The sequence below is a fragment of the Palaemon carinicauda genome, chromosome 1, assembly GCF_036898095.1.
Source record: "Palaemon carinicauda isolate YSFRI2023 chromosome 1, ASM3689809v2, whole genome shotgun sequence".
In the NCBI taxonomy this organism is placed as follows: Eukaryota; Metazoa; Arthropoda; class Malacostraca; order Decapoda; family Palaemonidae; genus Palaemon; species Palaemon carinicauda.
In genome coordinates, this window is record NC_090725.1 from 231,281,646 (window position 1) to 231,294,249 (window position 12,604).

Here is a 12,604-nt window from a genome sequence, read left to right on the forward strand (position 1 = left end):
TATAATTTATCATATCAATTTCACCAGAGTAGCTTGAATTCCTTAGAAGGTAGACTTCTAAAAGATGTTTCATATAAGGGCATTGACATCGGCCATTTGATAAATTTTTGAATCATATATATATATATATATATATATATATATATATATATATATATATATATATATATATATATATATATATATATGTGTGTGTGTGTGTGTGTGTGTGTGTGTGTGTGTGTTCATACATACATAAGATTTATTATATTTCAACCTATAGTTTTATATATTTATTTACGTTATAAGTACCAGTACCTATTTTTGTTACTTAAAAGGTATGTGACAAATATCATTGCGACTTTGTCACTGGAATTATACCAGACTTCAATTAATGAACCAATCAACCTTACTTTGAGAAATCCATTGACATTGTCTACATGCCAAGCTGATATACTCGTATCAAAGTATTCATTAGGTTTGCATTTCCAAAATAATGTTATCAACAATTGCTGGAAACCATAGATTTATGAGGGATGACTAAAAAAAAAATGGACACTTATACATTTTACTCATCATCACTCTCAAGGAAAAAAATTGTTTTCTATTTCTACTAATGTTTTTATTTTATTTTTCTATTTTATTTTATTTTTTAGTCGCAAATCTAAAATTTGTAGGAGTCCGAGTAGAATATCTCTCAGTGCGATTCCACACCCCTGTTTTAAACCTCATCTATTATGTTTGATAATTTGTGTTAACCATCTAATCATTATCTACCCCCATAAAACATTTTATTGCTCTTCCGGCTCATTTTATATGTGCAGTACACAGTCTTTCCTAACAGGGATTTACTCGGTAGCCTAATAACAATGGGAAAGAAGGAAAGAAGGCAAGAAGGAAGGGGGGGGGGGAGTACTAGGATAGCCATAGGTGTAAACACCGAAGGAGGGTTGGGGGAACCTCTGCGTCACAGTTACGTGATTAAGTAACACTTCTTCGAAACGCTCTGAAGGAAGGGAAGAAGTTCCTCTGTTTTCTAGGAGTAAACGGGTTAATTAAGCACATCTGTCAATTCATTGTACCACCAAAAATTAGGCCAATGTTTGAAACATTCATTGCTGTAGTTTCATGGAAATTCATAAGCCAGTTTGTTAGATAATTGGGAAAAACAGTATTACACGGCCTCTGGAAACGATAGTAAATGAAACAAAAAAGGAAGCAGCAAGGAATTAAATTGGGAGGACAAATAACTGGCTAAGTTAGCGTTGGAAGAACATTAATGACACCCTTACACCACTATAGTAGAGGTGTACAATCGCCTATACTCCCGATGGTACAACAGGCAAGGGTCATAGAACAAAGATATGAAGAGTTCCCCTACGTCAGTTGTTTTCCCCCTTTTTTTTGGGGGGGGGAGACTCTACTTTGGAGGGCACTTCTCCCCCATATTTGCTATTACTTATTCAAAACTATGCATGCTACTGCTAAAAAGGTATATGGAGAAAAGCAATAGCGAATGAAATTCAGCAAAAGTTCCTTTCAATCAGTGTTTTCTCTAAATATCACGGTTTTTAGGCGATGCATTGTCGTCGATATCTAAAAAATATTTTGTCCTTACATTTCGTTTAATAACTCTGAAACTACTAATTTCCCGTCAAAATGTCATATAGATGACATTGTAGAGTAACGATTCAGCTTTCATTTGCTATTTTAAGTTCATCTAAATATTAAAAGTACAGGAAAGAAACTAACGGGAAAAACTGTAAATCCTGATATATCCATTTCTCTACTTCCTTTATATCAAACGCGTATCTGTCAAATTCAGATTAAATTAATTCGTAAATAAAATCATACCGTGCATTTTTTTTCTCTTGATAGGTAATTTACAGGTTTGCGATTTTTTTCTTTTCAAAGTGAAATGAGGTTGTTATCAGAAATAAAAGTAATGATCTACTGAACACACTACATTATATACAATCAAACATTCACCATGGCTATAAGTAAGATGTGTTTTTGCTCCCAAAAGACATTAAGTGAAGGTGAAACAGTGAAAGCGGAGAATGGTATCCATAATTCGAGACGTATCAGTAAAATCAGAAATGACGGAAATTTTGAAACGCTAAACAGAATTAAGACTATTCAAGTGCATAAAATATGTAAGTGTCAGTATATAAAACAGAAAAACATAGCCAGAGATGTAAAAAGAAAACAGAAAGTTCACAAGAAACATACCAGACCAGATCAGAAAAAAAGGTTTGACTTGAAAAAACAAGTGCTTATTCTGTGATTATATATGTGATACAGCATTTCAAAAGAAAAAGAATGTGCTCGGACGCAAATAAATTTACTAAGTCAAGAGTTCTGCCTTTGAAAAATAAAATTTCAGACTGCTAAAAAAAGAAAAGATGAATTGAGTGAAAGACTATTCAACCGAGTTAACAATGTCCTATGCCTTGTTGCTGAAGAAGCAGTTTTCATGAAGGGTACTGTTGGGAATTTTTCACCAACACATCATTATCTTCATAAACAAAACGTCCAAAGAACGAGCACATTGACAGGTTTAATGAGAAATCTTGAAAAATATCCCAGAAAGTTCATCCGTTACCGATAAAACACTGAAAAATAGGTTAATGAACACATGTTGATGAAGTAATGTTCTTTAAATGAAGAAAATACCAGCATTAGTTTAGTTTCTGTGGCTCTGTACTAAAACCAATCAATACATGGTACAGAGAGAGATAGAGAGAGAAAAGAGTGAGAAAGATTAATAACAGTCCTTAGAATAACACAGATTATCCAGATGTTACTGAGACATTATATGCATTTCAGAACTAGCCATTCAAAAACACAGAAAGGCAAAAATAAAAACTATAAGAGTACACAGCAAATGCACATGCAATAATTGCCGCAGCACGTCCACCATCATTTTTTTCCTGCTTAACACTAGGTTTGGCGGGATACTTGCTTCGGAAAAGTGGGTCTAGAACAGCGGTTCCAACCTTTCAAATATGGCGACCCATTTTAGAACAAGCAATTAGGAAGCGACCCCAATCCCTAAAATATTTTATATACACATTCATTTTTATGTACAACAAACTACCATACATTGCAATTATTGAATTATAGATTATCTATTCGTGAAGTAACTATGCATTCCGTAAATTGATGATTAATTTCAAATTTATTAATAAAAAATTCCAAAGGTGCTACAAAAATTATATAATTGCAAATGAATTCAAAATTATTCGAACGCTTACATTTACAACGTTATGTAAAGTATGTTTATGAACTGACCTTAATGAGACGGCTGGTATTGCAGTTTTTTTGCTAGCAATTCTATCCTGGGCTCCGTTGTCGATATGGCACACCTCAAGTCGTCTTCCACATTTAATTGATTTCGGTACTTGTTTTTAAGGATGAGAAGTTGGGAGAAGGCTGCTTCACATAAGTAAGTTATTGGGAACGGCAATAAATTCCTTATTGCGATTTCTGATATTACTGTGAATTTTTGGAAACTTTTTGCCCAAAATTCTTGTAGTTGCAGTTCACCAAACCAGGATTTAGATTCAAAATTGTTTTTCAATTCGATGAATTCTTCTTCTGCTGCTTCAGGGACATCAGATACACTGACATTGAAAGGGTTGATTGTAAGGTAGAAAGATTTGCAACATTCATCAGGAAAATAACTTCTTATTTGAACAGTAAGATTTTCCAAATGCTCTTGTATCAAGCCATATAAGTCATCGATGTTAATTTTATTTGCCCCTTCTTCAACAAATTGGGCAAGTGTTGGGAACATGTATAATTTCTTTTGGTTAATTTTGGTGATCCAGAGTTCCAATTTCATTTTAAAAGACGATATCTTTTCAGACAAAGATATTATCGTACTTTCCTTACCCTGTAATCCTGTATTAATACTATTAAATATATCAAAAATGTCGACCAGGTATGCCAGTTTGCACAACGTAAATTCATTCGTAAACAATGATTCATATTCGCTAGAGTTTTGAGAAGCGAGAAATATTTGCAGCTCTCCTCTCAAATCAAAAAATCTCTTCAGCGCCTTTCCTTTCGAGAGCCACCTTACCTCTGTCTGAAAAAGTAATGCTTCATACGATGAACCCATATCTTCACATAAAATTTTAAAGAGCCGTGTTGCAAGTGGCCTTGATTTAACGACATTTACTGCTTTAATCACTCTGTTAAGCACTTCTTTGAATGGTTCAGGTAACGTCTTGGTAGCTAATACTTGCCGGTGAATCATGCAGTGAGTCCCAATTACTTCTGGAGACACTTTTTTAACTAACGATTGGAAGCCAGATTTACAGCCGAGCATTGCAGGTGCCCCGTCAGTACAAACTCCGCACAATTTCTCCCATTCGATCGAATGTTCTTTGAAGAAATCATCAATTAAATTAAAAATATCAACAGCAGTAGTTGAAGTTTGCAGTGGCTTACAAAACAAGAATTCTTCTTTAATTGTTTCATTCTTATAATAACGAACATAAACAAGAAGTTGTGAAAAGTTTGTCACATCAGTAGTTTCATCAAGCTGTATGCTGAATAGCCCAGTTGGAGTTTCTTTTAATTCTTGAATAATTTGACATAAAATATCCTCAGACATATCTGTTATCCTTCGTTTTATCGTATTGTTTAACACGGATAGAGGCGATAATTTATTTACTGCTTCAGGGCCGATCATCAGACGTACAATATCTTTGGTGCATGGAAAAATAAGATTCTCAGCTATTGTGTGTGTTTTTTTAGCATGCGCTATTCTTAATGCAACTATGTACGAAGCTTCAATGGCGGCTAAATTTTTGTTTTGAAATAATCCACTGCTATCAAGCCGTCGGCTCTTGACACCAACAACCTTTGCTTTAAAAAAGTCCATATTTTCATCTTTCAAGTCAGGGTGCTTAGTTTGGAGATGCCTTTGAAGTTTAGCTGGCTTCATAGATTCATGAGCAAGAACTTCCAAACATACTACACACTGTGGTCTTTCCATACCTACAATAACTATATTTGTGAATCCCCACTTCAAGAAATCATCACTGTACTTTCTTTTTCTTAAACTCATTTTTAAAGGTTTAAGAATCACTCAAACAATACTAACCACGCGTTAGTACAAGTACGAGTACAGCACTGGGAGGAGCGACACCGGCGGGGTCCGACTGGTGCGACCAAAACCAATCAGAAACCGAACATGTTCAATACTGGAGCAGACGTTGTGTTGAGTGACTTGGGGGACTGTTGCATTTAGTTTCATAGTACAATGCAAACATGAATTAATAAAGGGAACATTTTCTCCCGAATCTTCATAGCATGATCGTAAGAACCACTCCGGGTACTCCAAGATAGGTATTAAAATGAATTTTAGGTGTCAGTTACGTCAAAGAACTGAGCGAGCAAAAGATTGTTGGAGTCTAACCTACACGTGAGCCAACCTATTCAGTTATTTAACCATTGCTATAATGCTCTTGCAGGAACGATTTGACTTCGGTACCTCTTGTGCAAACATGTAGCACATTCTATAGAAGATTTCATTCGTCTAATTATGCCAAAAACTGTTGCTGCTGTTTTACTCCCCTTGTAAAGAATTTATATAACTGTCTTAATATATTTTTCACCGTGTTTTTCATAATATCCAATTCAGCTCAAAATCAATCGGCAACCCCATGGCATTGGTGTAGCGACCCCATTTGGGGTCGCGACCCACAGGTTGGGAACCACTGGTCTAGAACTATTGTTAACATAGTATCAAACTTTGGATTTTGTTCTGCCTACAATGATGTCACACAGTTTGACTTATCAGCTGCAACTTCTTGGAAACTAGATGTGGAAAGAGGTTCATTTTGTCGGTATGTTTTTGGTAATACAGACTCTAACATTCAAACCTTGACTGGTAAAGGAACATTTCATTAAAGGGGTGGAATAAAGTGTATAATTCCATTAATAACTGTAGGAACTCAGGAAATAGATAAATAGGAGTATTATACCAAGAAAATTTGTTTAACAGTGAAGCTGTACACTGTTGGAACCTCAGCACTAAATGATGTTTTGTGGATGTTTGAAAAATTTCTCCAAACCCCTTCCTTCCTTTCATGACGAGGTTTCATGGCGGGCAAAAATACTCATTCTTATGATGAATCAAAAAATCTTGCACTGCCTTTCATCAGCTTACCACCAACTAAGCACAAATCAGTGCTAAGGGCTTTAAGCTATGCTGCCGAGGAAACAGAAATTTAGAAGCAAGTGGTATGCTTCGCAAATTTTGACCAGCCACTCTACATCAAAGAAAATGATATAGTCCTCAAATCCAAATGGTGAACTTAGCAGTATAAATGTAAGGCTGGGGTGATTCATCTATTATGTCTCATCTCGGGTCCACTGGATACATCATGGAGAGCAGTGGGATTTCAAAACTATGGTCAATTGTTTATGGTTCTTCATTAGTATCACACATGCTGCGAAAACATACATATGCTCGAGCTATTAGAAGTCACATACTGACATACTGTACATTAGCAAAACTCTACTTCAACTTACTATTGATGATAGTGATAAACAGCATGTTGAATAACTCCTTTCATTATTCAAGATTCATCCTCCATCAATCACTAAAGTTGAAAGTGGTGATATTCTAAAAAAAATCCAAATAAACTTGAATGATCGCATGGCTAATATTTTGGAAAAAAGAAAGACAGCTCAATTTTGGCTACAGTACTTTGATCTTGTGACTATCACATTGCATTTCATTGAGGTAGAATGCATGGTAAACTGAAAGCTTCATTTAGACAGTGTAAAACCATGATACCCATTTTATATACCTCTGGCTATCTACAATATGCCAAATCTTGCCAGCTCTTTCTTCAAGATGGGGATTCTCTTCCTCTCAACAAGCTACAAAACGAGTATCAGAAATTTACAGTTGATGGCTACTTTACCATTTAACGTTCAAAAAAGTACTGGTGTGGTGTATAGTCAGACAGGACAATAAAATAGACACTGATGAAAAATAGGAAGAGCATTGGAGGTACTATTCATGGAAGAAGCTTCAATGACTCAATGACAGTATTTCGAAAAACGGGTCTTCGGTTTACATGTAACTCATCATCTTTGTATAACTGCTGAGGAATTTAATAGTAATTGGATCTATAATAGCTATCAACATGGTGAATTAATAGAGTCAAGGATTGGAAAGGATGAGGAAAATGTTCAAACATTTGTTAAATAGCTTCATTACCACTCCCCATTTACTGAAACAGAAGGCCTTGTTTCAATATCAACTGGTAGGGTAGCACCAAAACTGCTAAACAAAGCTAAAGAGATTGGCAAAAAGATAATGGAAGAATACCTGAAAAACAGGGAAACATTTGGTGAATTAAACGTACAATGCAACAAGAGAGTGAAACAGATGTCTTCCACTATTACTAGCATTAAAGTCCAAGATGACAGCATTCAAGATGATTTCACTCAGTTCTTTCAGAGAACACGCTGCACAGTAAAGGTATAGCAAGAAATGGATAACTGATTCATTTACGAGTTAGCCACTGTCCCATTGTCAATATATAACGAGGCCGATAAATGAGAAATGCGAAAAAATCTGCTTTATATAAAATGTTCAAAGAAAGAAGCATTATTGATTCGGGAACATAAGTCATAGATGATGGTCACTTGATTCAACGTGTTGTTTGGCCAAAGTAAGGGTCCTTTGCAGATGTTGGTGCCATATAAATTATCTGCATTCAGAGGCACTACGGTAAAGAATTCACAGTTACCTTTGATGGCTACTTCTTCTTCTTCAACTAAAGCTTTTCCCGCTATGCAGGATCGCTATTTCTTGAAAGCCGTTTCCAATTTCTTTTGTCTCCGATGTCCTCCACTGTGAGATCTTTCTCCTCCATATCTGCTGTTACACACTTCATCCACCCTCTCTTTGGTCTCCCCCTCCTCCTCCTAACAGGAAAATCCATTTCCAACAACCTCCTCCCAAGATACTCCTGGTCTCTCCTCATTACAAGTCCAAACTAGTGGGGTTTCTTTGTTGTTCCCTTTACCAAGGCATTCCTAATCTTATCCAGTCTCGTGATCCCAGCCATCCATCTTAGCATTCTCATCTCTGTAACATCCATTTTCTTCTCAAAGATCTTTTTCATGGGCCAGGTCTCTGCACTATATGTCATGACAGGTCTCACTACAGTTCTATGGGCTTTTCCCTTTAACTTTAAGTTTATCGGTTGATCACACAACACTCCCGACAATCTTTTCCAATTATTCCATCCAGCTTGAAATCTACCATTCACTTCTATTTGGAGCTCTGTTGTTTCCTTCACATATGACCCTAGGTACTTGAAGTTTTCTGTCCTTTTTACTATTTCACCCAGCATACGTTTATCATTCAATTGGTTCTGCGGGTTACCTTTGATAGCTACTCCACAAATGAAATAAGTGCAAAAAGCATCTTGCGGCAACAATGACTAACGGAACAAATTTCACCTGACATAATATTTGATAATGATACTTCACTCACTCTTCCCAAGGCTAATTTCTTGAGCATTCTAAAGAAAAAACAAGAAAAAGAAATGTACGTGGGCATGACATATAATGAGAAAGACAAATAGGAGATGGACAAAAAGAATATTAGAACAGGTCCTTAGAGATTGCAAATGAAGCAGAGGAAGGGAGAGACGACGATGGATTGATGGGCTAAGAAAATCTGAGTGTATAAACTGGCATAGAAAGGCTATGAACAGAGGGGAATGGAAGGACATGTCTGAGGTCTTTGTTTACTCGTTTACATATATATATATATATATATATATATATATATATATATATATATATATATATATATATATATATATATCTCATCTCATCCTACGCCTATTTATGCAAGGGGCCTCTTTTAGATTTTGCCAGTCGTCTCTATCTTGTGCTTTTAATTCAATACTTCTCCATTCATCACGCTTCATAGTTCTCAGCCAAGTAGGTCTGTTGTCTATCCTCCTCCTGGATTTTATAATGAGTCGAACAGTCGGAGATGGTGGAGAAGGATTGGACTGGATTGGTGATAGGAATTTAGCAGACCTAGAGTATGCTGATGATGCTGTCCTTGTTAGCAGAACACCACAGGATTGGCAATACTTGCTCACCAGCATGCATGAAATATCACAGGAGGTTGGGCTCAAGATCGATAGGAGATGGACGAAGATGATGAGAACGGAGTGTGCTGTGAAGGAAGGAGTATCATTGGTGGGAGAAAGGATTAATGTGGTGGAATCATTTAAGTATTTAGGAACTATGATCTCCAATACAGGGTCTTTAGAATTGGAATTTGGTGAAAGATTGAAAGGAGCAAATCAGACAATGGCTAGGTTGAGTAGAATTTGGAAATAAAATCACCTGAATTTACATATAAAAATCAGACTATATATCAGTTTAGTGAGATCGCCGTTACTCTATGGACGTGAGTCATGGTATAACAGTGAAAAAAAATCACCAATAGATTTAGTGGATTTGAAAACAAAGCCCTCAGAAGGATATTGGGAGGTAAATGGCAGGACAGGATTACACATGAAACAATACTTGAGTGCCATATGCGGATGAGATCATGATGAGGGGTAGATGGAGATGGTTCGGGAATGCTCTTCGCACTCCCCAAGAGAGATTAGTTCACCAAACGTTCAGCTGGGATCCACAAGGTACTAGAAGAGTTGTAAGATATATATATATATATATATATATATATATATATATATATATATATATATATATATATATATATATATATATATATATATTGTATATATATATATATATATATATATATATATATATATATATATATATATATCACTCTCACTCACTCACTAGATCCCGTCTGGAATTCTCCGGGTTGGGTCCTGCATATGATATCGCCATTCTCTCCAGAGACTCGTATCCAATGCCATCTGTGTTAGCTGCTGAAATGTCTCGCCTCTATTTGCTTTCTTGAAGGTTTTCACCCATGAATTTCTTGGTCGTCCTCTCGGTCTATTTCCGGCCACTCGACCATGAAGCACTATCTTTGGCCATCTGTCCTGTTCCATCCTTTGTACATGCCCAAACCATTTCCTCTGAATACCTTCCACTCTAATCAGAATTGTGTCCTCAACACCAGCCATTTCTCTCTCTTCTCTCGTTCGTAATTCTGTCCTCCCATCTTACACCACAGATTCTTCTCAGACATTTCATTTCAAAGGCTAATAACTTTTTCTCTTCTCTCTTCTTCAGTATCCAGCATTCAGCACTGTATATCACAGTGGGGATTACTATTGCTCTTAATAGTCTAATTTTCAACATAATGGATATATTTCTATCTTTCCAGATTCTTTTTAGCCTTCCAAATGCTTTCTGGCCACTTGAGATTCGGTCTTGAATTGCTCTTTCCATCTTTCCGTCTGCTGTGAAAAACACTCCCAAATATTTAAACTCATTGACTTGTTCCACTTCTCCTTCTGATAGCTGTATTTCTAAGGCCTCTCTCTGGCGTCCAATTTTCATACTTTTGGTTTTCTCTCTATTTATCACTAATTCATACCTACTGCACTGCTCCTCCACCATTCTCAACACTCTCTGAAGTTCCTCCTTAGTTTCTGCTAAAAGCACTATGTCATCTGCATATCTCATGTTAGATATTTTTGTCCCTCCTATATCTATGCCACCCTCATAATCTCCAAGTGCCATTCTCATTACCCATTCCAAGTATAGGTTGAAGAGATGTGGTGATAGTGGGCAACCCTCTATAACCCCACCAGTGGTTATGAACTCTTCTGTCAAACACTTTCCTTTTCTTACTCTAGCCGATGTCCTTTCATACAATCTCCTGATGGTTTCCAGTATTTTTGGTTCTAATCCCCATTCCTTCAAAATCCTAATCATTCCTTCCCTCCATATGGAATCAAACGCTTGCCTGAAGTCAATAAATACACAATACAGATCTTTTTCCTTCTCCCAGAATTTTTCAATGATTTGTGAGAAGGTGAATACATGATCGATTGTTCCTCTACCCACCCTAAATCCTGCTTGACCTTCATCAATTATTTCCTCTTCTTGCCTTGCTATTCTACTTTGTATGATTTTTGCTAAAACTTTATAAGCATGTGGTAATAGACTGATAGGCCTATAATTTTTGCATAAGGTGGTGTCCCCTTTCTTGTGTGTTGGAATTATAATGTTTTCAATCCAATCATTTGGAGCTGCTTGTCCATCTACTATATCCCTGCATAAATCACACAACCATCTTTCTACCATTTCACCGCCGGCCTCAAGCAATTCCTTTGGTACTCCATCTATTCCTGGTGCTTTCCCACTTGACATAGCTCTTAGAGCTTTTTCCACTTCTTCTATCAGGAGATCTGGCGTTTCCTGTATGTTCCATACCTCTCCTCTTAGTTCTGGGTAATCTTCTCTAGTTACCCGTCTCCCACTTCCTTTTAATTGTTCCTCGTAGTGCGTTTTCCAGATCTTCTCAACATCGGTCGTTGCTGATACCTTGTTACCATCTGCATCTCTTAGAGCAATTCCATTGTTTTTCCAACCCCTTGTCAATCTGTCTACAGCAGTGAATAGCTCTCTTGAATGGCCGTTTCTGAAACATTCCTCACATGTTTTACACAGGTCTTCTATCCATTTTATTTTTGCTCCTTTGCATTTATTGTCCACTGCTCTGCACTTTTGTCTATAACTTGCTTTGTTTTCTTGGGATGGGTTTTCATTCTTGTCTTTTTTGCTTCTCTCCTCTCTTGGCATGCATCCAAAACTTCCTCTGTGACCCACTGTTGCTTTGCTCTCCTTCTCCTTCCCAAAATACTGTCGGCTTCCTCTTTAATTATGTCTCGTCCCCGACACCACTTTTCCTCTGTTGTTTCGAGTCCTATTAGTGGTTCAAAACGTCCTCCTACTCTTACTTTAAAGGCAGTTTTTACTTCCTTGTTCCTCAAATTATCCAGATTATATCTGACTAGTTCTTGATTTCTTCCTCTGTCTGTCCGAAATTTAATACGGATGTTTGAAAGTAGTAGTTCATGTGATGTTCCAAAGTCTGCTCCCATCACTTTTGTTCCCATCACTGATGTTTTCCATCTCTTATTTATAAGGATATAATCAATGCAGTTCTTATGAATTCCATCTGGCTGTGTCCATGTGTATCTGTGCTGTTCTCTATGGTGTGTCCATGTGTATCTGTGCTGTTCGCTATGATAAAAGTAAGTATTTGTTATACACAGTTGTTTACCCTGGCAAAATTCCAACATCCTCTGTCCTCTTTCATTCCTTTCACCTAAACCGAGCTCTCCCATCACATCCTCGTAGCCTCTCCTGTCATTTCCGATTTTACTATTGAAATCGCCCATCACCATGACTATATCGCCTGTCTTTGTTGTCTCTATTTCCTCCTCTAACTGTGAATAGAAGTTTTCTATAAAAATATATATATATATATATATATATATATATATATATATATATATATATATATATATATATATATATATAGATAGATAGATAGATAGATATCTGTGTGCATGTGAGTACGTGTGTGCGTGTATGTATGCGTCAACAGGCGTAGGAAAAGATGATATAA

At 36.5% G+C, this 12,604-nt stretch overlaps 1 protein-coding gene across 1 annotated transcript; it reads right to left on the reverse strand.

Moving 5' to 3' along the window:
- Window positions 1-3,274: 3,274 nt before the first annotated feature.
- LOC137638437 (zinc finger BED domain-containing protein 5-like) lies at window positions 3,275-5,059 on the reverse strand. The gene has a single exon (XM_068370511.1). It carries the CDS (start codon window positions 5,057-5,059, stop codon window positions 3,275-3,277), a length of 1,785 nt encoding a protein of 594 aa, XP_068226612.1.
- Window positions 5,060-12,604: the final 7,545 nt, after the last annotated feature.